The sequence below is a fragment of the Grus americana genome, chromosome 7 (genome assembly GCF_028858705.1).
Source record: "Grus americana isolate bGruAme1 chromosome 7, bGruAme1.mat, whole genome shotgun sequence".
In the NCBI taxonomy this organism is placed as follows: domain Eukaryota; kingdom Metazoa; phylum Chordata; class Aves; order Gruiformes; family Gruidae; genus Grus; species Grus americana.
In genome coordinates this window covers 9,869,909-9,897,348 of record NC_072858.1, presented here as the reverse complement: position 1 = coordinate 9,897,348, position 27,440 = coordinate 9,869,909, and the positions used below count along the sequence as shown (strand labels likewise).

The window sequence follows — 27,440 nt, the reverse complement described above, 5'->3', positions numbered from 1 at the left end:
CCTTCCTTCTCTTATGGGTCCTTCTCTTGCCATTGTTTAGCTGTCACATGCTGCTGTGTTGATATGATGGTCCATTGGGGAAGGTGAATTCAGAGTGCCAAGTTACAGTTCAGAATAAAGACCCTTTCCTTATATCTTTCCAAAGATGCTGAGCTAGAGCAAAAGAGCGAGGATTGCTTCATCTAGAATTCTGCAGGTTTGATAAAACTGGGAGAACAAGAGGACTTGCTTTTACTTTAAAAAAAATCTACCCAGGCTTTGAGAAGTATTGTAGGTTGTCTGCACGGAATGCTGAGATAAGATAGATTCTTCTGCATGATTGTTCTTATGTGATGTTGTATAAGCTTTCATGTCTAGAAGGTTGTTAACTGTACATGGGTTAAATGCATTAAAAGAAAAGTAATATGTTTTAATTTGAGGAATAAAGTGTATAACACTAAATGTTTATTGAAATTTCTGTGGCAAATGAAATTTTGTTTCAGGTATTGTATAAAACACTATAAAGTTTTCTGCTATTGCTTTAAGAAAAAAACAGCTCCTCTATTTTTAGAAAAAAAAAAAAGATAGAAGTTTGCCTGCCAGTTTTGTTATGCTCTTACAATTTTGCAAATGTTTCCAGAAGGGCACCAAACATTAGAAAAAGAAGCCACTCAGCATATTTTTATACCAGAGAGGTAGGTGCCTTCAAAATTATGAAAGCGAACACTGAATGAAGACCAAAGGGAGAAGTAAAGTCCAGCAGGGAATGGGGGAGGGAAAGATGGGAGGTGTCATTTGGTAAGGTATGATAACGTAGCTTCTATGACACACACTTGGTAGCCAAGGTGCTCAAAGTTAGTGCTGGCTTCTGAAAATGTGGGGCATAAGATAATGCGGAACTTCTAAATCCTGGTGGGGTTTTTTTTCAGAGAAATTTTTTTGTGTCTTTGTTTGTATTAGATTAAGGTTGTAGATCCCAAGATGAAGAACTGTGCTACCCTGGCAGGCACAGGAGAAGCCAGCAATGTTATTGGTTCCAGCTTTACACAATCAACTTTTAATGAACCAGGAGGTTTGTGTGTTGAAGAAAATGGCCGCTTGATGTATGTTGCAGACACAAATAATCATCAGATTAAAGTGCTGGATTTGGAAACAAAAATTCTTTCCATGGCAAGTAATACTTATTAAACAGGCTGATAGTGGTGTTTTTGATATAAATTACTATTACAGACTTTGGCAAGTGATATGAAAATCATATAGCTAATAAACTTTTTGGGTACAGTAGCTATACTCACAGAATGTTTTGTGATGATCTGGCAAATAAGCATTGCCTGTGAGCACAGTTGTTGAAAAGTCTTTGGAAAGGCAACTTTTGCATGAAAACAAAAAAATTGTGATCCTCTAGAAAAGAACAATACAGAAACATAAGTTATTAAAAAATACAGCCCAGTTTTTCAGTATGAAAAGCATTTCATGAGCGCTTGCCAACTCCCTTTGTAACAAGTAGAAGTCAAAATATTTTACCAAGTCTTGTACTTAAGCTGTAAGAGATGATTTGGGGAGGTCAGTGACTTAAAGTGGGATACATAGCAGGCTTCCAGGTTGTCAAATCAAAACTACAGTCAATTGAGCACTGCTGTATTTGCTTATAAACGTGAAGGCAAAGCAAATTCATGCTCCTGTCCATCTTACAATGGCACTATGTCTTAATGTTTTCATATGTATATACATATCTATATATATGGCATAATGGTCCAACTCTCTTCTTGTATGTTTCTTCATTTCAGTAATACATGATCTTAATGTGTGTTTAAATTCTCATATCATATAACATGTTGGTGGCTTTTCTGGGAAATTATCCTTTACTGTGCAATCTGAATGATTACAATCTTGGATTTTATTACCGAAGTATGCAGTTTACCACCAGCTTAGAAGAAAATACCTATAAATTTTATTTAAAGTAAAAATATAATGCAACTGTTAAAATTTTAAATTAAAGGACACTTTAAGTGGTGGATACTCTAAATTAGTTGCGTATTTTATGATTTTAATAGCAAACATTATTTTTATTTGGATTAATCAGTTTTATCTGTTTCATTTTAAAAAATAATTTTGTCCTTCCCTTTTCCTTTGTCACTGTAGTATTGTTGCACTCTGTCAGAAAGTTTGAATACAATAGCCATAGTATCATGTGTTAGTTTTCCTTGTCCATGTCAGCTTTGAAACCGTGATTGTATTGTGAAAGCCTATTTGCTTTCAGTACAAATAAAAATAAATATTTTGTTCCATTTCTACTCATAGTTGCCTATCCTGAATCCAGAAACATGTGACGTTCCAGATAACCTGCCTGTGCAAAAGGATAAAACAATAAACCTTCCAAAACTGCCTAAATCTGCACCAAATGTTCAACTTCCTTCACTAACTGTAGCTCCTGGCGAGACAATTCAGTTTTTATTAAAGTTGACTCTTCCTCCAGATTCAAAACTGAATGAAGAAGCACCCAATTCCTGGTTTATCACAGCAGAAGGTAAAGTGCCTAAGTTGTTTTATCAGTTGAACAGGAGTAGATAAGTTACAAAGTGGGTTATATCATGACGTGCCTGCAATACAAGGGATCTCAGTCTGATGAATCAAAATGTCCTTCCCAGTCCTGTTCCCATTTGACCTTGCGATGCAATACATGTTATTTAGAGTTGATGCATTTAACAGTTGGAGTGCAAAGGTTTAAAAAAACCCCACCTGGTAGGCTGCTTTTTGCTTGAATTAATATATGCTGCATTATTTATTTAATTTCTAACTTTCTTGGAACAAGCTGCTAGTGAGGGCTTGCAGAGGTACTGATCCCCCTTAGATGCTTGCCCCCTCCACTCTGTCTCTGTGAACAGCTCATCCCAGCCATACCATTCATTTCTGGGAGAAAGCTCACCATGAAGCTGAAGCATATTCCTGAAAGAGATTCCTTTTTTTTTTTCTTTTGTCTCTTCAAAAAAGTATTTGAGGTACGTTTATACTTAACTGCTTTGAACTACTTTGTTATAATTAATATTTGCATATTTCTGCTTGAATATTTCTATAATAACACACACTTTCTTATGTAACAGGTAAATTATGGTATGTCAAGGCAGCAGAAATAATTGGCCTTTCTTGCAAGTTCTTTTGCTGACTTCCTGTGTGACCTTGGACAAATCTTACAGTCGCTATGCACCTTGGTTACTGTGAAATGGGAATATTATTATTATATTGGATTAATGGAAATATTATTTCATGTTATGTCAGTTTCCTGAGCCTAAATTAATCTGTCTCAACTCTTAAGTACTTTAAAAGAGCACATGGAACATGTTCATGTGGTGTGTGATGTGCAACTGGAGTGGTTTAATTCTAGCCATTGTCGCCATCCTTACGCTGGAGATTACTATGCCCATAACATGACTGGTAGCATAGACCGTGTGAGTGTTCCCTAAAATTCTCTTCAGTACAAAAATAGCAAGGTTATCTGAAATGCCTTCTTGCACAGGCTGACCATTAGTGGGTGTTCAGGGACAGTACTTTCCAGTGGTCTAGCTGTACCCAAAAGGGAGAATCTATCCCTGCCCTTGGAAGTACTATATGAAAGCTAATATAAAAATTAACCCATATGTTTTCACATTCTTTGCGTATTGAAACAGTTCTACCTTGTTTTTGAGTTACTCAGGTGTGACTCATTTGCTTTCAGTTTAATACATTCACACTGCAGAAGAAAATTTTTTATCTCAGTGGAACATCAATACTTCTAAAAAGTATCCTATAGTAGGTGCTATGTGCCTAAGTAAAACTGCTACCATAAACTAGTGTTCTTGAAGGTGAAGGGAGGACACTTAGCATTCAGGCTCTCTGAAAATCTTCTGAACTTTAAAACATATTTTCTGTTAGACTCTAGGCACCCCAAAGTAAGTGATGCACGGTACAGAGAACTGTTACCTTTTGGAGGAAGTGAAAAAGCTATCTACAAAGCCAGTCTAGAGCAGAGGAAAGTTTAACTGGTTGTTTAATGAGTTGCTGAACAGTTTAAAAAAAAAAAAAAAAGCTAGAATGTCCTAGAATGTCATTTTCTTTAGTTTTTGTGTTAAGTTTTTGATGTTGATATTGCATCATTTGCACCTTTGATAGATTTTTGAAAGCAATGGAACATTTATATTTCATTTATGTTCACTCAGTTATTGCACTGCATTGGAAAACATTTATTTTTAGAAATGCTGCTGGATTTTAAAATTACGCTAATTTTTAGTAATTGTTCTCTGGCTGAATTTACATGCCATATTGGCTTTTTTAATGATAAATACTTTGTTAATAGTTATCCCTGCTTGTAGATGCAGTTAAACTGAGCTGAAAGTAAGTATCGCCTTATCTTTAGACTCCTCTTTTGTTGGCCAGCTTTCAAAGTGTCCATGTGGTAGCTTAATTAAATTGATTGCTTTTAAAAGCAGTCAACAAATACTGTACAGGCACTGCAATTTGTTTATATACCTCATGATTTAAAGTAATTTCTCATTCCAGTTTGTGCTTTTGGAGTACAAATAGACTATTTCCAGGAGAGTCAGCACACTTCTTGGCCTACAGAATCTCCAAATGTTGTTGAAGTAAAGATATATGTGATAGCTTCAAGGGTTAGTAAAATTGGAGAATGTAAGCAACCTAAACTCAATAAGTCATTTCAAGCTCATGAATTGTAGAGCCAACTTTTAGGTATTCTCTGAAAAATGCCAGAAGGAGCACTTCATCCATCTCACTGCAATGCAGAGTAGAATGCAATGAGCTATGTACGTTTATTGTGCAGTTCATTTTTTGGTTCGCATACTCTTAAACAGTTATTTAAATATGAAACTCAAATTCTGTTGTAACAGTCAGCCTGAACATTGTTAAATTGCAGCAACCCACTTGAAAGCCAATACTTCTGTTTGGAAATGCCATAATTTACCTGAAGTTTTATGCATTTACGGCAGATGTCTTACTTAGAGTATTAGACCTCTGATACAAATGTGTGGCAGCCCATTAATTTAGGGAGATTTTGCTTGTGTGTCTCAGGAAAAAACCACAACACCCTTCTTAAGGGCATATAGGATTGCAGATCCATTTCATTTAAATAAGGTGTGCATATATATACTGTATATATACCTATAGTTCTAAAGCAAAGGCATGGATTGCTCCTTCTTTAAATGACTGCTAAAGAACCATTTACAAATGGCTTTTTCCCCCCTCCCCCACAACTGGAAAAATCAGGAAGGAAATTTCCCCTCATGTTGTGCTATAGGAAAAAATAGTTTTTTCTGTAGGTTTCAGACATGGTGTTAAATATCCTAATGATAACATTTGTTCGTATTTTACAGATAATACCTGGTTACTTCAAGGACAGTGTCTGTCTGGAGAAATAAAGGATGTTTCATGTCAAACTATCATTCCCTTTCAGTTACCCAGGAGCTGTCTGTCCACTGAAGCTATCCTGGCTGTCAAAGCATGCCTCTACTATTGCAGCAAAGGTAGCAGTGCCTGTATGATGAAAGGAATCTCATTCAGTCAGCCTTTGCAGATAGCTAGCACAATCCAAGGCAGCTCGACTCAAGTTGAACTGATACATGCGTTTTTAACTAACTAACCCAAAGCCAGCTAATTTCATACTTGATTTTACTGTCCACAGTTTCTGTAGGAGAATACCCTTTCTCCGTTGTTCATTTTCCTGGAGCTTATGACAAAGCTAATAAATAATATACTTGGTAAAATGAAGTAGTTCCCTACAGCTTAACATGAAAATTTATCATTGCGACCTCATTTCTTTTCATTACAGTAGCAGCAATAATATTGTAATACTCTAGATTCTGCTGCCAATTGTGAATATATTGGATGTATGCCATTCTAAGCAATGAGCAACAATTTTTAGAGTCCTTTTGAAAGAGCTGGTGTTACTTTGTGATGTTACTGTAAGAAGTTCTTTGCACTGTACACACTGTTAAAATAGCTAGATCGTTTTGGGCTAACAGTTACAAATTCCTTTTGTGCCCTTATTAAATTTTAATAGAATGTCAGAACTCAGTTTCTTTCTCTAGGCTGTAAAAGAAATATCTTGCTTATTTTTTTGTAATAGCTTTTATGACACATGTATTTTGAAAATACATCTTAAACTAGGTGCAGCTCTAATTTTATGCAAACTGAGTGTTTTGCTTAACTAGGTATGACTGCCTTATATGAAGAGCATAGTTTCATGGAAAAATTTCTGTTAAAGAAAGTGTTCAAGTTCCTACAGAAGAATTTCATGCTGATTTCTAACAAAGAATGTGCCTCTCTAATCTGTGTGTGTGTGTGTGTATATATATATATATATAAAAAAAGAAAAAAAACAAACATAAAACCATGCTGGAGGTTTTACTGATACATACCAATTTACATTTTATAGTAAGTGGTAGGTAATAGTTGAATATCTAAACTGCAAAAATTAAATGTCAACCATTTCAAGCAGAGTGAATCACTTTCCTATCTTTATGATTTTTCTGTAAAGACTTGTATGAAGACTTCTATCTTGCAAATACATAATATTAAGAAGAATATTACACTCTTGCAGTCTGATTCAGAGTCTTTTGAAGCCACTGTTAGTCCCACGATTTGTAATAGTAGCCACTGAACCAGAACGATATATTTAATAATGGATTATTTGCATTCATGTGCAGAGGTTCTGAGCGTTTGCTAGAAAAATGGTAACCTAATCTTTGAGTAAGGTGCTTTAAAACTGTATTACAAAACTCTGCCTTTGGTTAAGTGTTTTGCAAGTAAAATTCCTTCAATTTGCCATAACAAGTAGTAGGAATACAGGAGGGGGTGCAAGATTTTTACTTGAACTGGACGAGTTTCCACAGTGCTTACGTGGTAATTGGATTAGGCTCTGTGCTCTGGTCATGAGAATCAGTTCTGAGAAGATGATTTTGGTTTAAGTTTGAAGATAGTGTTTTTACATATATTATAAAGTACAGTAGTGAAAGAATTTTTATATAGTCTTTTCTAAAATAATTGTTCCTGACACCTGTCAGTAAATCCCCATTATGATTTGTTGTTGCTCTTTCTTACTTCAAAGCTGACTGAAATGTTGGTCATGAACCCAAGAAGCTTTTGTTTTAAGGGAACCATCCGGACTGGTGTGGTTTTTCCGTGCATTGAAATGCCAGTCTATCTGCAAGTTCTCTGTAGTACAAGAAATGGTTATTATCACCTGTCAGCAAGGCAAGGGCTGAACTATTATTTTTCTTGTGTTTGTTTTTTAAGCAACTTTTCTAATTCAGTATTTCAGCTTCTTTGGTTAAGCCTCTCAATTCTCACATGCCATTTTGAAGGAGGAAAAGAAGACTTTGCTACTTTGTTCACAGATTGCAAGTGCTAGTGGAAGGATGAAGGTAGAGAAACTGATTTGGGCATTTATCTTTTTTTTACACGTTAGTACAACTCCTTCAGAATTTTTTGTTCGTTTGTTTTTGGATAGTAGCCAGGAAACCTTAGATCAGCTTCCAGCCAGCCCACAAATTTTATGTTGCTTACTGAAAAAAACAAGCATTAGTTTCAGAAGTTCAGAATAATGAACCAAACTGTTACAGTTATCTTGAACATATAATTCAGCAGATGGATTTTTTTTTCCCTCTCATTTTCAACTAGAATGACATTATATTTGTCTATTTCAATGGGATGAGATCATCAAATACTGCCTGTATTCCAGTCTTCAAAAGAAAAGAAAAGGTCAACAAATGTATTTCTTATTGACACTTTTTAATTAATGTATTGCTGTAGAGAGAAGTCTGTGTATTCCTAACTTTATTTAACTATGGTGTGTAATGTTTCAATATAGTATTGTAGATATGTTTTCTATCTAAATGTACAAATATAAATGTGTGTTTAAGTGTCATATCCTTTTTCTTTTCAAGTTTTGACTTTTAGTCATTGCATGTAGAAACACTCAGCACCACTATAAGCATACTGGGAAAGGGTGATAGTAGGTAGTAGGAAAACTGTTGCATAAGCATCGAGCTGAAGTCCAGGATCAAACTGTAAAGGACCTTTAAATATTTAGTTGTAGCCAAATTTCAAGCAATAGTATTTCAAGGAAGACAGCTACAGCGTTACTAGTGGAGAACAGGAATATATCTGTTTGAACCAGTTTTTTCTTTATCTCTTAAGTCCATGTCTTGCGGCAGATGACTGAATCATATATAAACTAGGGGAGTGAGGGCTGGTATGCTGTATCCATCCTACTATTACTCTTTCTACAAAGCCTCAGAGCATTCCTTGCTACTGCACTGTAATGGCTTTATGCTAGAGGAGAGGCAGAAGATGTGATACCATCTCAAAAAGACACACAACCCACTATTTACAAAGAAAATCTGTACATCCCAAAATGCTTTCCCCCAAAATCTGTAAGTCCTAAACCCTTTTAGGTAATAACCCCTTTATAGTTTGCAATAGAGAGCTGCTTTTCCTGACTCGTCTTAGTGGGTTTCACACAGGGATGCTGCTGTAGTTGTTCTCCTTCATCTTAGGAGCAGCTGATCCTCAGTGCACTCCAGTTCTCGCTGATGAGGTTACTGGGGTTCTTCAGCTCCTTGCTCACTCAGTCTGTGTTCACTGCGATTGGCCTTTAATCATATAGCCTAAGGCTATGTTTTGTTTGTCCAAGGAGTAGCGTACACATTCCCAGAGTCACTCCTGTTTCGCTTGTGGTATACAGACATTTGAATGTTCTATAATTAGAAAAACATGGCTTTTAAAAACTTATGCTGTTTAGGGATACTATTTCCATTGCTTCCTCCAGGTTTTACAAGATGCTCTTACAGTAAAGTAACAAGTGCCATAAATGTAACCAGACAGGCAAACAGAAGAGCATGTACAAGCTACAGAAATTTATTTCAGTTAAGTACCAGAAAGCATCTTCAAAATATGATTCAGAAAAATAGAAAATGTTACTACTCTGTCTAAATACTGAAAAATCAACTATATTGGTGACTGCTATCTCTTCATATGGTGATTTAGTTTATTAGTGTTTCCTGATATAAAAATTCTGAGCAGGTTGGTATGGCTCAGCACTCACAGATTTGTATATTACAGTAAAAGTATGTAATTCAAGGCCTTTTCAAAACATGTCTCCCTACTGATTTTAATAGGTTTTGCATCAGACCTTAATGAAATAATAAATTACTATAGAAAATCTCTATAAAGAATATTGGTCATGGTTGTATTGTATAAAGGAAACAGGTCCAGTGGCATTTGCAGGTTTTTAGTTGTAGTGTTTGCTTTTCTGGAACAGCTTTTGGTTTTGAATGAATATATTAATAGTTCTATGAGATGGTTTTAGAAATTTTATTTGATTACAGTACAATATTCTTCATTAGAGTAGGAAAAAGATAATGTGGTCTCAAAGAGGGAGTGTAATATGTTTTAATAGCTTTTTCATGTTCTTTGGATTCAGTATTATCTTTCTATAGTTTTTTCCCTTCTGTTGAAGGAAGGGTAGGGATTTTGGCTGTGTGAAACTATTGATGGGCACATATGTATATGTTTTTAGTTGATTCCTTTTTGTGTTAGGTTCTCACGTGTCATTTGGGGCTTTTGTACTGAATGCACTTCATCGTACATGTTTTGCCCCTCGTGTTCCACTTGTAGAGCATTACGTTTGTATAATGCTGCGGTAATGTCGTGATACAATGTAAATACAGACCAGATGAGTAATGCATGAGAAAGGAGTTTTATAGCATCATGTAAATACCTTATCTGCTTAGCCTCAGAAACGGTGCATATGGCTTCCAGTATGTTGTATATATTCTTAATGCAATTTTTTTATTCCAATGGGCAAATCTTGTAGCTCAAACCATGGGTAAAACTATTTTTCATGAGAATGTCAAGAAAAACATATTCCGTATCTCTTGCTCAGAGGAGGGGGGTGATCAGAATGAAGTGACTTCCCTTCTTGTGCAGGGGCATGTCCTTCTGTCCCTTTAATTATTGACTGTTTCTTTTAGCAAAGAGTGTTGTATTATTGACCACAAGTTCTCTTGAGTTTTTGATTCCTAACAAGGTTTTCTACATACATGGAAGCCTTAAATGTCTGACTTTATAGTGTTATGAGTGATATATCTAGTTGAAAATGGTTTATGATTTAGCAGACAATAGCAGAGATTTATGTACATTCTTATGATCTGTAGTTTTTTAAAATCACTGTTATTCATTAAGACTTACCTCAATGACACATTGCAGCTAAAATTCCACAGAAGTGTGTTCATAAACTTTGTATTGCAACTCAAAAATAAGTTTTCTTCCTTGTATAATGTGTGAGAGTTGCTGTGACATGTTGTCTATATGTGTCCTCCAGGCTGTGGTTGTGCTACCTGAGGAGAATTTAGCATGCACAGCAGCTTATCAACCACCCACAGTAACTCTCCACTCAAATTTGCCAGCTCAGTTCATATAATCAGTTAAAATTACTGATTTATGTTAGCAAAGATTTAGTATTTAGAATTAATCATTATAATTTTCATTGAAATCAGTTTGTCAGGGATTAGAGGAGCTTCTCTCCCAAGCAGGGAAAGTATAGGAATGGTGACAGTTGGAGACAGTTGTTGGAAATGTGAGACCTGGTTATTTTTTTAATTAAACCACTATATCTGTCTTTGTATTCTACAACAGATCATGAATTTAGAAATGGTATTTCTAATATTGTACATTCCATTATGTTCACATAACCAAATGAGACTACTGTCTTCCATCAGAAGCAGCTGTTTTTACGTCTTACAGTTTTTGTACTATCATATGTAAAATCACTTTCTCTTGTTAAGGATTAGGATTCATTCTTGCCAAGGATTCAGCACACCTATGATTGAGTTTCCAAGTTTATCTTAGTTTCTTTGTTGTAATATTGTGAGGGATTTTGGTTAGGTTTTTGGGGCTACCTTTTCCTCCTGTAGTTTCCCCAAGAATGAAATGCAGACGCTATCATGTTACCATGGAGGGATCCAAGTAGGATAATTCCCTCCAGCAGCCCCTTGCCCTTCTTCTGCTTTAGGGATAGGGATATAAACAGTGAGTGCAATAGGGCTGTCACGTATAACGATAATGTTACCTGGCAGCTCACTCCAAAAGGATGCAGATGAGGTGAGGATTACAGGATAAGTTGCACCACGACACTGATTCTCAAAATGCATGGGCCTAGTGCATACTGGCTTTCTGGGGTTTCCTGCTTCCTAGGTCTACTTGTCTTTATGGCCTGTAAAATCTTGCTCTGTAAAGAAGGCAAGAATTTTGCCCTTATTATTCCTGCAAAAATCTTCAATCAGTTGGTTCATTAGTACTCGTAAAATAACCTGGTAATAATTACTGGCTTCTAGGACCTGTCTGTACCCTCTCCCATGATTCTCCGTAGCATTAGAATAAGATTATGTCCTCAGGTCAGCTTCATCAAGCTTTACACTGATGCAGCTACTGTCAAAATTTTTACTTTTACCTCTGGCTCTGTCCAGTGAGGTCCTGAAGTTGTTTCTAGATCTCCTAGAGCATCCCATCAAACTTGAGTAGCTTATGCAGGGATTTTGATGGCTCTTAGTTTCAGAAAACTTTGATACTACAAATTAAATACTTTGGCTATTAGGTGATTTGAAGGATACTCCAGTTTGCTATCTTGTTGCAGATTGTTCTTAGTTTTTCAGAGAGTAACACATTTTGTCACAGCTGAAAAACTAGAAACCTTAGATATAAATCGAGGGGTGTTTGTGCAGTTTTGATTACTTATTGCTTAGTGTACCTCTTTGTTGGTCCATTGCTTTCAAGTATTCTAGAGAACTTTTTGTCTAATTGCAGGCCCTAGGTCTAAGCAAAAGAATTACAAGTATTTTTCAAGTCTTGCCTAGTTCCTTTGAAACACTGACAATTTTGAACTAAAGAAATCCCTCTCGTAAAAATCTGTTGATAAGTCTACTTTCGTTTAATGCTCTGTACTCAGCATGCCTAAGAGCAGCAATATTCCACGCTGCATATTTCCCATTTTGACTAAGTATGTAGGAACTCAACCCATCTGTCCATTATCAGACTTCATAGAAAGCAAGATAGCGATTCCCAATTTGATTTTACAATCATATTTTTTTAAAAAATAAGAGCTTGTTTTTCAAACTTTTGATTGAATTTTAATACTTGGTTTTGAACCATATGTTCAAGGAATCTGTCCTGAGAGTTGCCTATATCAGATAACTGGCTTCCAGATTCTAAAAATTTAGAATTGACAGTAGAGGAACTAGAAGAATTGCTAAATGTTTTTATATTTTGAATATTTAACTTGAAAACTATCCAATTTCACTTTTAAAGGAAAATTAGTGCAATTAAAACTGTCTCTTCTGTAAATCATTACCATTTGTGTACCATTAATCATTGTATCATTAAAACCTGTGATGGATCTATGTGTTTTTATAAAAAAATTATTAAAGAAAAATAAAGTAGTTGTAAAACTGCTACTGGGTGAAAACCAAGTGCTCCAAGGTTAGCAGCAAATATCTTTAGGGCTGGTAGTTCAGCCCAGCGTGACTGAAATTCTGCATTTTCATTACATCATCATGGCTGAAGGAAAAAAACAGTGCCTTGCATAAAAATACTTGAAAGTGTATCTTTACAGAAATGTTGGAGTACTGATTGAAATAAGGTATTTGACCTTCATGATTTGCAAGTTTCAGGGTTTTTTTAAATCTATACTAATTCTGAAACTGTGAAGAGTTTTCCTTCTCCTTCATGTTTTTGAATTAAGTTGACATTAAGGTGCTTTTTTTTCCCAGCTGCTCTTCTTACAAAGTACTTTAAAATGTTTTTTTCTCAATGTTGTGAACCCACTTCTGAAACTATTGTTACCTCTTGTACATTTCAAAACAAACTTCACACGGAGATTTCAAACATTTTGCTAAAATTGTGAGTGGGCTGGAGGGCAAAGCATTCATTGATCTAAAAGGGTGAGGATGATGCTTCTTGGTATTGGAGATGTGGAAGGTTGGTGTTTGGTTTTGGTTTGGGTTTTTTTCCTGTTCTACAGGTCAGCAAAGATTCTTTAAATGGCAGAGGGTTGTGTGTAGAGGCAGCTATGAAGGGTCAGGTTATCTCACTGTGAAACCATATAACTTCATTTAGGTTCTGATGTTGGGATGTCTAAAAATCCCAGCAGTATAATACTAGTGAAGAAAGTCAGATACAAGTGCTTAACACCGTAATAAATGTCTCCATGTGGTTTAAGGGGAAAGACGGGGATTTTTTTTCTTCCTTGAGAACATCAGTGTTGCTTTGTGGACATTGGAATATTTTTATCTGCTCTTTGAGATACTAAACCTGTTTTTCCATTACATGTGATGCAAAGCCTTTCAAATATCTGAGCATTTAAAAGGTGTGTTTTATATTTGTTGCTACAAAATATGTGAAGAATTAAAACTGAAGGCACTTCATCTACAGCTGATGCAGATTGTGTAAATTCTTCACATACAGCATTGCCTAATAACATTTTTAAAAATATTCATGGCTTATGATCCTTTTTAAATAAAAGGTAAATGTCCTGTAATATTACAAGTACAAGTAAATACACTGTAGAAGAAATGTCAGCCTCAGATATCAATTCAACAAATAAACAGTGATTAAAGAATGTACTCTTTGTTCTGTTAAACCTCTTTCTCCTTGCAAAGCTTTTTCATGGAAAAATAAACATTAAAAATTTTATCTTTTCTTTCAAGGCTTGGTTTGTCTGTCAATCTTTACATCACCATAGATGTGGAAGTTATGAAATGTGTCTGCCGTAGGGGGTTACAGCTTGATTAAAATCCTTTCATTAACCAGTGCTATTAGTTTCACACTCTCTCCCTCAGGGCTCTGCAGTCACGGGTGTCAGCCGGCTGTTCCGTGTCCCAAGGGCTGGTAAAACTGTGCAATCATGAGGACTCCCCAGTTTCAATGTTACGCAGCGGTCTGGAAACAAGAGATCTGTTTTTATTCCATTTCTGCACGTGAGAGAGATGAGGATGAGGAATGGTGTACTGCATGAGTCACAGACCAACTGTTTCGTAGCCTCCAGTTTATTGCAGAGATCCTAGAGCAAGCTTAGCTACTGGAACAGATCTCACCGCGTTGAGCTCCTCTTTGACGCACCGTTAGCCGTATTACTGTGGCTAAACTGTGCCACAGTCTGCAGTATGTGGGTGCCTGTTTAGTAATTATGGTTGAACCATATTTTAACAGCAGCATCTAAAAAAATATGTTTTGTTATAATTGTGTTTTTTGGATAACGGTTTTGCAGCTTTGACTCAGAACCTATGGATAAAGAGTACTAACACAGGCTTCTCGTGTGCACCAGTACAAGAGAGGACCAATACCAACATACCTACGAAGATAATCCCTTATTTATGCTGCTCATCATGTTTTTATTGATACAATGATTTATCGTTCATGAAAACATTGTATGTCAAAAATTCTGGCATATTAACTGTAGGTGAGCCCTAGCAATAGTAGTGTAGCTATGTGGATTTTTCCCCCTCTTGCTAGAGATTGTTCCTCATGACTATTCATCCATTCAAATGTTTAAAACATTTAGACATACTACTTATGAAACTCAGCTAACTTTCGTTGATTTCCATCCAGATTAAATATATTCAGCTTAGCCTGCTGCAATAAGTCTGAATCTGACAAACATTTAAACAAATTTATTTGCAATTTTTATGTTTTGTTATAAAGTGCACCTAAAGTTTCTGCCAAGCCTAACTCAGCTCTTAGGCAGGGTGGCATCATCTCAGCATCTTAGTGAGCATTTGCCTCAGATTGTAAAGCTCAAAATTTACTTGCCGTCAGTCGTCATCTCTGAAATGACACTTTCACCCCCCTGCTTTTATCTAAGTATTCTTAAAAGAATAAGCCTGTATGTCCACAGACTTGTACGTTCTCTGTGCAAACTTAGAAATGCCTGTGTCTGCAATGGCATTTGTGTGACTGAGCTGGACTTGCGGATTTTGCCAGGAGCCAGGAAGGCACTGCCTGGTAGAGATTTCTGTGCTTGTGAAGTCGCTGCTCTAGGAAACAATTAGGTTGTTTCTAAAAGCAAAGGAAAGGAGCCTTTCATTTGAAATTCCCTAACGGGGCCAAGATATTTTCTTGTTGTGGCAAGGGATTCTGCAATCTCCTGCCAAGAGGAATTTATCCAGAGATTGGGTAGATGGGGCTTTAAAACGCTTCTCTCCCTGCCCTGTCCTTTCCATCTGAAGTAGTTTCCTGTGGCTGTTCAAAATCATGACCCTGCTGCCTCATCTGATTATTTTTTTTTTCCTTTTGTGCCTGTCACCCTGGTATTTCACATACGCAGTCCCACCAGAAACTGCAAATGATACCTGATGGCTATTTTGTGTGCTGTTGCCTGTAGCAAAATTCTACCCCTGCTGTAGCTGGGCTTTCTAGAGCTGTTTTTTTCTCCTTTGTCCTCGTCCTTAAGCACAGAAGTCAAAGCAGAGGTGAGGATTTCAGCCTTCAAGTATAAAAGAATAACTTTCCAAACTATTGGTACAGGAGCACGTGTTGTTTCATTTTTTGGAAAAGCATTAGCAAGTTGTAACCCTTATTTAAATCTCTCCATATTTTTTCTGTCCCAAGCATTCCCGGAAGCAGAGTATGTGGGCTCACCAGTGCTCAGAGCTCCTAACAACAGGCTGTAATTGGTGGGTGTATTTTCCAAACACTGAACAAAGCTGCAATATTAAGTAGTTAGATATTAAGAAGTTGCTTCAGTAAAATCAAATATTTAGTCAGTTTTACTCCTGTGCTGTACTTGTGAATTCCATCCACCATGGAATCGCAATGTTATTTTTCATCTCTGAAGCTATCATTGCAATTCTTGTCCTTGGGACTGCCAAGTTGTTCTAACGCCACCTTTATTTAGTAACGAGAAGGCAGCACATCAGGTTTAGTATCTTCTTTATACAGCAGGGCTTGGGAAAGCACATCCCTTCCCTAGCAGAGGTCTGAACCCTGCATCTGAGATGATGGCACACGCGTGTGACGTGGTTTAAGCAAAGCAAAGCGGAATCAGCAGTTCAATGGTCAGCAGCAAGCATCAGCAGTCGTTACATCAAGGCCTCTGCACCTTCCCTCCCTCTCCTTATGCACACTGACACACTCATGACTGGCCTAAAGCTCTGATGTTTTCCACATTGTTATCTGAGGTTGATACTAAAATACAGAGATTGCTAAGAATGAGATAACTGGGTTTGGTTTTTTTTTCAGGATCTTAATACATTCAGCAAATGGAATCACAGGAGAGAATATAAAATTGAAATGCACCAAACAGCGCGTAGGAGTATCGATGCCTAAATGGCAGTTAAATCCAAGAGAAATTTGCTGGGGGTTACTCAGAAAGCCATCATTTAAATTTTTCTCTCCTTTATGCAGTTGAGTGAAGAAGATGGATTTAATTAGCTTTTTTGCTGTGCTCTTAGCAGTGGAAGTGCTATAACGTGCTGCTGTTACCGCAGACTTGAATCAAAGGAGGTGCATGTGGCAGAACTTCTTAGACTGTATGGAGGAAAGTGCAGAGGATGTACTGGGACACTCAAAAATGGAGTCCCTCATAAAGAGTGACAAAATTTGCCTCACAAATTCACTGGTAAGTGTAAAATGAAACATTTACTGAATCATAAGAGGATTAGTTACGAATTTAAACTAGCAGGGGATTAAAATTTTTTATTTACTTGAGGATGCCGAACAGAACGATCCTCTTTCCAATAGGCTTAAGTTACATGGAAATGCATAAAATACACAAAAAACACAGAACTACCAACAGAAGTGAAGTAGGATGGATGCTATATTTTATACAGAAGTGTAAGCATGTTTTTTCTAATATACAGTAAGCATGCTGATTTTAAAAATACATATTTTTAAATGTTAGTGGATGGAGATTCTCAGCAACTTTGTGACCTGCTCCTGGTCTGTGTATGTGTATTCTCTTTCATATGGTTATCGATTTTTCTTACATGCTCAGTTCAGAGTCCCTCCTGCTTTCACGTCCTGTGGTAGCCTAATCACCGTGACGCCCTCTGGGACTCTTCATATCACAGTTCTGGTCTCGACAGTAGGAGAAACTACCTTATTATAGATACCTGCTAGCAAGCATGCAGATGAACTTGTCGTAGTAATTGTTTTCTACCTTCTCCTAACATGCAGAGAGCTTGTGGAGTACCTTGCACAGCAGCAAGCAAAAAATGATCAGGATTCTTTTGGATTTACTCCGTGTTCAAGCTTCTCGCAGTCTTGAAGGAAATTCATATTTATAATTAAAGTCATCTCAGGAAAGAGCTAATTTGCTATTTGCAAAAAATCCTAATGAGTTTATGTTGCTAGCCTAGAAAATGTGTATATTTTAAACTGAGAAATGCTTACAGTCAAGTAAAGAAATTTTCAGAAAAATTGATCAAGTTATTCCGAAGCAATTTTGACCTGTCAGCTTAACAATCTTGAGGACTATTGTAAGTAATCATATATCTTATCCATTTTTTTGTCAGCCAAGGAAATTAGTGAGGAAAATCTACTAGGATTATGTTCCAGCGCAGCACTTCAATAGTACATCGCAGCATTAAAGTCTGCTGAATTCTCCTCAATTTGAGAAGAGATTCAGATTCAGGAGTAAGTTTGACTCTATGATAGCAGCCATGTGAAGGCTGAACCCTTAGGTGGAATAAATTTTCGTGCTTCTAACTGGACAGTAGGGTTTATACATTTCTCCCAGGCAGCAAATAGATGCACTTGTCCCTACATTGCTGCACTCCTCTCGTTAATCTCCACTGAGTTTCTTCTTAATGACTATGACTTGATCCTTTTCACTCTACCTTCATCTGCCTAATTTGTTGTCCCAAAGCTTGCAGCCCATTGCCTATCTGCTTGTAGCTCTTTCCACTCATGAAAGAAAAGTAATTTAGTTTCTCTCATACTGGAAAAAAATATTCCTAACCTGTACATCCCTTTCCCTTTTCTTGTTATGCTCATGAAATGTGCTATTAGCAAGAGTTCCTGCTTCCTTCATTTCACTTCTATGTTACATCCCACTAATTTGGCTGTCCCCATGCTGACCACTGAAATTGCTCTCAGCAAGGTTTCTAATCATCTGTTGCTAGCCAAATCTCTTCAATCTTCTCAGCCTGCCAGTTGCCTTCAACGTATACAACCAGTCTGTTAGTTTTGAAATTGTCACTTTGTTTGTTTCTGTACTTCCCTTTATTCCAGCTCTCTGCATACTTTGGAAACTGCTCCTTCATCGTATCCTTGGTTGCATAGTTCTTGTCTTCTTCATCTCCAGCTTCCCCTGGAATTCCCCTGGACTGCCACTCTTCCTTCCTTCTTCCCGTTGCACACTTTGTCTCCAGATGGTACAAAGTTCAGCAACCACTTGTGCTGAGGAGTCACAGTCCTACCTCTCTCCGCCAGAATGGTGTCTGTCTGTCAAACTTAAGTCTCATCCTTTATCTTCTTTGACTGTATAAAATTTAATATAGCTGAAAACTCCTAATCATCTCTTTGCTATTTCTTCGTGTTACCCCTTTCTTGTATCAAGCAATCCTGCTGATTACAGACAAGCCTTGGAACTTTGGCATTCGTTCAGATTTTAGTGTTTCGCTAGGTCATTGCATTTGGACAGTATCTGAATTCTTGAAGATTTTTTTTCCATCTTTTGTCTTCGCTCTAGTCTGAACATTTGTTCGGGGTTATCTACCTCATGTCTCAATCACTACAACACACCATGTTAGTTAACAGAATCTTGTCCTGCTCTTACCTATCCAAAATGCGACTTTAAGTGTTGGGTTTGTAGCCCGAAGGGTGATGACTGAAACATTATTTTCTTGAATCCAACTGCCAGCTCTCCCTACTTGCTAGTATCAAGCTTATGCTGCACCTCTGCATCTTTCAATATGCCATTCACAGCACAGTCCTATCGTATCTGTGAGGTTTTATTAATTTTTCAAGATACCAACTCCTGCCTCTGTTTTTTTTCATTTTTCTGCACCATTATCCACTATTAATCTTGCAAAAAGTACCTCTGAGGCTTCCCTTAATTTTCAAAAGGATTTCCTCATCAACACTGGCAATGCCTTTCTTAAAACACCGAAATACTGTCAACATTTAGGCTCTCCTGGACTAAGATCACTCACTCTTAAACCAATGATATTTCATTGTTCGCTGTCAGGCTCTGTCTGTTGGCTGCACCGTATTGTTTGGTACCTGGTGTTGTACATCGGTTGTAAGCTCTCAGCGGATACAGGACTTTGTTCTCCCAATGTGTTTACACAACACCTAATGCCGTGGAGTTTTTCCTGAGAAAAACTCCTAGACACGATGGTAATATAAATTATAATACCAGTTGGTATGACAGGTTTATTTCCCTTGCAGTTCTTAATCTTAGAAAAACAGCTTTTAAAATATATTCAGAAGCTAGAGAAATAAAATAAATCACTTGTACAAAATTTGGCATTCTGCTTCCATCATTCCAACATCTCGCTCTTGCCTATCTGTTTGTAGACAAATCTTCCATTGCTTGTCCCAGTGAAGCTTCAGCAATGTACAAGCAAATATATTAAAAACCTTCCTAAACTGGGGGGATTATGTCCTTAGTCCAGGAATTCCGGAAGGGTGCATGGAATTCAAGTCCTACAGGGTCCAAAGATTTTATCACACTTTTCATAGGGATGTTTGATCACATGCCGAAAAAATGTTGAAATTGGCTAGAGATGCATCCGTCTTCACAATATTTATTGACCTTTTCAGTTTTTTCTAGTGGATAAAAAGATAATTGATTGGAATGGATGGAAAACAAAGAGAATCAGATGTAGGGGTTGATCCTGCACTGTAGTACCTCTGTCTTCCACCAAAGTACAACAGATCCTACCCACATGTGGGTGAAGGGATGGGCCTTCCCATTGTGGGCTGTTGCAGAAGGTGTGTTTGGAGTGTCTGTAGGAGGTGAGGCTTATGGCGAAGTTTAATTCCCATAGGAGTTCACTCCGTAGCTTTGGACAAGCCACAAGGATATCTCCTGAACTGCTGGTTGTTACCCTTATAATGGAGATCTGAGTGACTGATCCATGTTCTTTCTTAACAGCTACCTGACTTTTTCATGTTTGGCACTGAGCATCTGGAAGATCGTGAACAAGTTCATAGATTTTACTTGATATTTTGAGCAGAAGGATTCAGTCTCCTCAGCCACAGGTCTACTCTTCTGCATAAGCTGTTCTCTCCATACTTCTCCACACTCAGCATCAGAAGCTGCTTCCCAACATTCCCGTATCCTTTAGGGGACACACACTACCACTTGCAGAGTGGTACAGGAGGGAGTGGATCCTCCTAAGCAGCCATCAGCTCCCTCTGCCAGGGGGAGGCTTTTGGCTGTTTGGACCATAAGTCATTTCTTCTGAGGAAAGGCAGTGGTCTAAGTCCTGTTAATGCGGGTTAGATGGCACTTTTCCATGGGAAGCCTGTCTCAGTAGAGGAGGGAGACACGTAATGATCTCTCATTTGCTGTTGGGATATACTGCTGGACCGTGACTTTGCTGTAGTTTATGAAACAGTGATGATTTCGTCTTCAATATTGCACAGCTACGGTCCCAGCAAGAGGTAATGAAAGGCATTTGTAAGTGAGGCCAGCAGTCTGATGGGATCGACATCTCCTGGTCAGCCGGAGAAGGTAGGAAGCCCTGCCCTGAGGTGGAGTTGTGCAAGACCTCAGTGTCAGTGAGGAATCCCAGAGCACTCCAGGTGCAGCGAGAATACCTGGCCAGATAGATGGTCAGGAAGCCTTTGCAGAAGTTCCCCAAGAAATCGTACATAAATCTTCTGGCCTGGCCTGGTTTATTTTTACCTTTAATCCTGAAGAATTCCTGTCTGATATTCTAACCTTATTTTCTCATGTTTTATTAGAACTAACTTGCAAGGCCTCATTCCAGTATGCGTGGGATCCTGAGCTTAGCTTTTCACTAAAAGCTGCCTTTTTAACTCTTTCACACTTTCCCCTAGTTGATTTTCCTTTTAAGATAATACAGTATCTAAGGAAAATACTGGAAGGAACAATGTGCTGGTTTCCCTTTTCTGTAAAATGGAGGGACTTGAAGCACCTAGTACATGACATTAACATTGGGAAATAAGTGTCTAAGACACATAAAATTCAGCAAAAATTCTAAGATACTATCTTAGGAACTTTTTTTTTTTCCAAATTCCCTAACATTGGTTTATTTATTTTACTGTCCTAAGAGAGTCGTGCATATACCTTTTAAGATTAAAAAAACTTATAGCTAATGCAATTAATATTTTAGTCAAGAGTGTAAGGCTGCATAACCAAAAATGTCACAAACCACAACAGAGCCCAAGTCGGCTCTTGTCCATTACGGCAGTGGGAGTTGAGAGTACTCCATTCTCTGTGGTTATATATCAGTTTCATAATCCCCTAGACCATAATTAAACACTGTTCTTGTTGGTACTAGCTTATTAATATTTTTTACAAGTTTTTCTACTTATCATTTCATCAAACTACAAATTTATGTGCAAAACTGACAATTTTAACGGCATTTCAATTTTTTTAGTTAGAAGAATGTAAACAAGGTGTTTGAGCTGGCTTTCTAGAATACTTTCTCTTTCCCCTGCCCCCAAACACCTAGCTGTTTAACTTCAGTTGAAAAATATCTTTTGGGGGGTGTTCTCAGTTTTGACATATGAAATCACTTCCAAATCAGAGTAAAATCATTTTCATGTTATTTTTCCTGCTGAGAAAGAAACCTCATTGTTAAGTGTCAGCATTTCCCCAGAGACAGAATTGTGTGTCCTGACGATCTGTATGTGGCAGACGTAGAGGTGCTGCACCAGAGCTCAGCCCAGCAAAGGACCGTGCATAGCAGGAGCTGCCTGCCCGCAAGAACCAACAATCTGAGAATAAACTAAGAAGCAGGAGCTGGACATTACATGCAGAGGGAGTGCAACAAAATAAAAGTGGGACATTTCAGCTCAGCACGGTAAGCAAGAGCAAGTTGTTAGAGTAGTCCTTGGCCTGTGTGATGCCTACAAGTACCACCACTCTCAAAATTTCCAGGGTAGGGTTGATCTGATGGTGGGCCCAGGCAGCTCACGAGCAGAGAGTCTAGTAGCATCTGTGCTCTTCCATGCCAGGTCCTCTCAGTGCCAAGGCAAGGTTCCACACAGCTTTAATTTGCTAGTATTGACATAGTCTCTGTGGCCAGCTAGAAGACAAATTCTACAAAAGATTCATTTGGGAAGACTGTGATCTTTGTAGAGTCTACTTGTTGGCTCCCAGTTTTTCAAAACTGTGTACGTGCTTCATTGTCCAGGCGCATTGCTGCTGATGGCGACGACTTATTCACTGTAGTAGAGGTCTGCCCATAAATAAACACATAAGCACACACTAATTTTTTCACGTGCTTAGCACAGTGGGGCTCTAGCCCTAACTTGGGATTGCTCAGTGTTGCTTTAACAAAAATAAATGATGAAAATCACGGATTCTTTCTTAGATGCCCATTATAGGCTTTTGTAAAATCCTACACTCTTACTTACTTAAAACCTTTGACTGCAGATCACCCCCTCTCCAGGAGAACTGACAACCTGTTATAAGCAGGCCTGTATGATGACAGATATGTGATTATATTTAAATATCCCTGTCATAAAAAGCATTTCCTAGATTGTTTTTTTTTCCTAGCCTGATATTTGAAAGGATGCATTGCATTTTCTGCGTTCTTAATGAAATCCTTCTGAAGTGTGAAAAAGGAGTTAAAAGCCCTGAATTAAGCCTGTAGGTACCATTTACCATACAAAATAAATACGTAAAAATGCCCAAAAAAATCTGTAATGCATCTATGAGAGTTTCTTGTGGTGGCAAAAAAATGTTCCAGTCTGTTCAAAGTACAGATGAATTTGAATCTCACTTCCAAAGAAAGGCTCATGTCGCTAATCTCCTGTGTCCTGCTGTTTGAACTCATCAGCTTCAGAGATGATAAGAACATGTTATTATGCAAACTATGAAGGTTTATTTACACAACTTCTTAAAACAGATTCTTTCGGTGGTATGGCCAGGTGGTTAATATCTATTGTCAAATTTTTTATGCATGCCAGTTCGGTAGTACACATTCTCCATCCTGTAAGCAAGATAGTGTCCACTGTACAATGCTCTGTCATCCTAAATCTGAGGGATTAACACACTATCATCTTTAATCTCCTGGAATCCTTCTTTTCCTTTGATTTTAAAATCTACGAACACTTTCACAGAGCACATCCTTCAAAAAACACAATAAAAAATCAAATAACCTAAGCAGCTTTAAGTTCAAAATTAAGTTATATATCAAGCAGGAATCTGGCAATGCAGTGCTAGTCTACCACAAACTCTTTCATCTTTGCAAATCCTGGGAGCACTGTGGTGTTCCCAGACTGTCAGGTGAGCTCTCTGGTCTAAATAATATTAAGTGGTTTAAGCACTTAAGCATTCAATTCTGGGACTCCCAATTTAATGTTCCCTCAAATGGATCTAATTTTCAAAGGATGGCTGTTCAACGCTTTCTGAACAGCAGGCTGGTTTTCTTCTGGTATCTATAAACTGAGGCAACAGAGATCGCTCATCTTTTTTTTTTAAGTGTAGAACACATTTTTGATATGTTTAATTTAACTGCAAACCATTTGTAACAGCTGTGAATCATTAGGTCTTCTATATTTAAAAAGCTTTGCTTCTGTGTGGGATATAAATCACAGAATAAAATGTATCAGGAAAAATGGGAAATGGAGATACCAATTTATATACAGAGGAATTACTGGAAGATTTATTATCAGTGATTTTCTTAAATCTGCTTAGACAGCCAGGATGACATTTTCCAGAATGGATATGGCTGCAGTTTTCCACATCCGTAAGTCAGCAGTTTGGGGGGGATCCTTGGAGAGCTCAGACTGGAACTAAGGGGCACCAACAGTAATGAAATATCTTCCAATGAGCACCAACGTGCCAGGAGCTGCTGGAAGTCACCACCCCAAATGAGGGTCTTGGCGTCACACCTAAACCTCACTGAAGTGCTGGAGGTGACAGTGGGAGCTTTGTGCGTGTTGAGAAAGTTGCTGACTCAGTGTCACTGGGATCGAGTTTTAGCTGGGAGCCCTTGGCACATCAGGGCATCAGGGTGTTTTGAAAAAAATTAAATATTCTTACGTCTTACCTCAAGTTACAGCAACTTAAGAAGATCAGTTGGACATTTATGGCCTATGTCACCAGCAGGGTTGTTTGAGTGAGCCCATACTGTGAAAGCTACAGTAACTTAGATTACTTTGCAATTGCTGTGGACTAGAAGACCGCAGCTTCAAGGTGGCAGCAATAACAGAAGCAAAGTCACCTCAATGGTATTGGAAATTCTAGACACTCACTGGGAAATTTTAAGCAATTTAACTGTTTTTCATTTCATTTCCATTGAAAAAAAAAAAAAAGAAATGCTAGAAGAATGCCACTTTTATGAACCTTGCACAATGCAAATACTTAACAAACGCTTCCACAACCTTGGAATCCAAAAGTTATTTTCCCTTCCCTGTCTCTTTTGACATTGCTTCCCCTGACAATGACAAGTGCCTCAAAACTGCATATTGCTTTCCAGCTAAATCTTGACCTTTGCTGCTTTTCTTCTTCAACAAGTAACACTGCTAAAATTATACATCAGACAAGAAAGCGAATGAATCATCCAGCTATGAAAGACTTATTTTGAAACTGTAGGAAAATACATACCTGGGCATGTCGTTCTGGAGTTGATTAAATCACCACATTTGCAAATCCTTAGACCCTGTAAAGTTGATTTAAAATTCTGAGAGAAGGACCGCAAGCAAAGTTTGCAGAAGAGCATGCAGCAGATAAGCAACAATATCCATGAACAGTAAACCCAAGATTTCTGATAGTTCGTGTGGTGTTAAGGAGGACAGAAGCACTCACAGAATTTTAGAATCATAGAATAGCTCGAGTTGGAAGGGACCCATAATATTGTGGGTTTCATTCATATAGATAACATTTTCAGTCAGGTTACATCTACCAAAATTCTGCTTGTTCGTGTAAGAAACCAGAACTTCCAAGTAGGAAGTGAATAAGGGTTGCCCACCTCACACCTATTTAATAGCTATTATTGGTGGTGTCAGTCTACTCTCGGTGGTCATGCAGCCACCCTCCAAGAATAAATATATCATCACAGCTAGCTGGCATTAGGCTGACTGCAAAAAGGTGAAATACTGAGAAAAGTGGGAAAGAGAAGTGCCTTTAAGCAGGTCCTTCCAGAACTGAGCTAAAGCACAGTGCTGAAGAGACAATAACAGCCATTTTTACACAGAACATTTCATCCACAGATGTGGTTAATCTTGGATAGTTGCTGCCAGGACTGGGCCTGTTCTGTGGATGAGAGGACTATACCTCTCTATCCCAAACCAGAAAGAATGTGCAGAAAGCAAAGATACACAAATTAAATCCAGCCAACATGTTCATGACTTTATTTTTGTTGGGAAGGTGAAAGACAGAGCAGACTTTCTAGACTATTTTTGTAATTAGAATGATTTAAAAATGTGGCTAGGCAACAGAGTGTACAGACCTTAGGCTGTTCTGCCAGCTCATCTAAGTCATCATCTGCAGCATCACTTGCTATTTGGTTACTAGACATCCTTAGGGTTGAACACTTCAGTCATGCTGCAGCATTCCAAAACCTTTCATCTGGGTTTTTTGTTTGGCAATTTTTTTATAAAAAGGGTATGTGCCCACAAATAATATAATTGGATGAGCAACTTCATTTGCCTTTGTGGTCTGCTCTTGAAGTTGGACCGAGGATGCAATGACAAACCAGTGCTAGATGCACACCAGTTGCAAAGAGAAGTCATTGGGAGCTGCAAGGTTCTGCAGCTCGTTATGGCTCAGGCACGCCATTTGAAGCTGAAAATCTTGGCTACTGTGACAGGGAATGAGCAGCAGAGAGGTAACACCCTGGGCTTCTGATTTTAATTTGAGGCACTACACAATGGTGGCAACTTCTCCTATCTACTGCAAAGTGGGACAGGAAATTTTGTCTGTATGTCAAGTGTATCTCCTACTGTTAGGGTCTGGAAAGTGAGGTATGACACTAATAATTGCAATTGTGAGCTAAACTTTCAGGCTAAACTTTGAACAGAGCTGACTGAGACCAGGCTTTGTGGAAGCGGGTCTGCTGTTTTTAAGGTATACTTGAATTTACGTAGCACTCTTCATCTGAGAGGTCACTTAAGGGCCATACGAATACAGACCAGCATATTAACATACCATTTTTATCATATGGAAACACAATCCTATGGCACATCATACAGGAATCTGACAACCATAACAACTTAAGAGGTATTGCTCCCTGCCAGTGTGTATCATTGCACACACTATCACATGGAAAATACAGGTACAATGAAAGTAGCTGCCTTAGCTGGAATCTGGAGATAATACTCCTATTGTAAGGGCTTTTTAATGACTACAGAAGAGCAGAGCCTTGTACTGGAGTATCATTTGACAAAGGAATAATTAATGTAACAGTGTTAGGTTAGATGCTAGGCATGTGCTCAAAATTGACCTCTGAGAAGACTCAATTGCATGAGTTGTTCTGTCGCACACCCCACTTTAGGGACCAGTAATCCCTAAACTGTAGAGATGCCTCTTCCCAGAACTGCTAACTGATACCTACACCTGTAAATGATTGAGAATGCCTAAACAAAATGCCAGGTCTTTATACAATTGTAGTAAAGGTCAACGGTACCTAAGGGGGACACTTGTCTCTCCTCGCAGAGTGTACAGGAAGATTAGGTGCTTACAAACATCTGGCATGGGAAGTCTTTCTAACATCCCTTTCTTCTCTTGTCCATGAACACCAGTCAGAACCAGTCATTATCCATTTGTCCACCTGAGGTTCAGAGCATGAATGGGTTTTACTCAGATGACAGCCACCTAACTGAGCATGGACTCAGCCAGGGCTCCTCCGCACGAAACCTGCAATGGAGTGGGAGTGCTCGAGCAGGGGTGGGCTGTTGGGCCACTGCTGTCCCAGGGGAAGGGAAGTGCTAGCACCTCCTAAACACATGTGGGTGCCTAAACTTAATGTAGAGATTTCAGCAGTCAGGTATGGAGATGGTGGTTAGGTTCTTCTGGGGTTGGGCACTGGTGGAGTGCAGCAATCTGATTGCTTTCCAAGACCAGACTTACACACCACCTGAGTAAGCAGTCTGAATTTCACCCGTAAGCACAAGTCCTTATTCCAGTGTTGTCTGAGGTCCTTCTTGAGCTTTTAAATCCTTGTCCTGAAAACATATTCTCTTGATAAGATACGTGATTTAATAACCCTTTTAAAAAATAGTTAGTAAGAAAGAAAATTGAGAACCCAAGTCCTGCACAGTAAGGTCAAATA

At 38.1% G+C, this 27,440-nt stretch overlaps 1 protein-coding gene across 1 annotated transcript in view; it reads left to right on the top strand.

Moving 5' to 3' along the window:
* NHLRC2 (NHL repeat containing 2) overlaps positions 1–13,722 on the top strand; it is a 38,383-nt gene extending 24,661 nt beyond the window's left edge. Inside the window, exons 9-11 of the mRNA XM_054832783.1 lie at positions 940–1,149; positions 2,281–2,506; positions 5,343–13,722. Coding sequence (XP_054688758.1) covers positions 940–1,149; positions 2,281–2,506; positions 5,343–5,608 — 702 coding nt within the window. The 3' untranslated portion in view covers positions 5,609–13,722. The remainder of the gene's footprint in view (positions 1–939; positions 1,150–2,280; positions 2,507–5,342) is intronic.
* Positions 13,723–27,440: the final 13,718 nt, after the last annotated feature.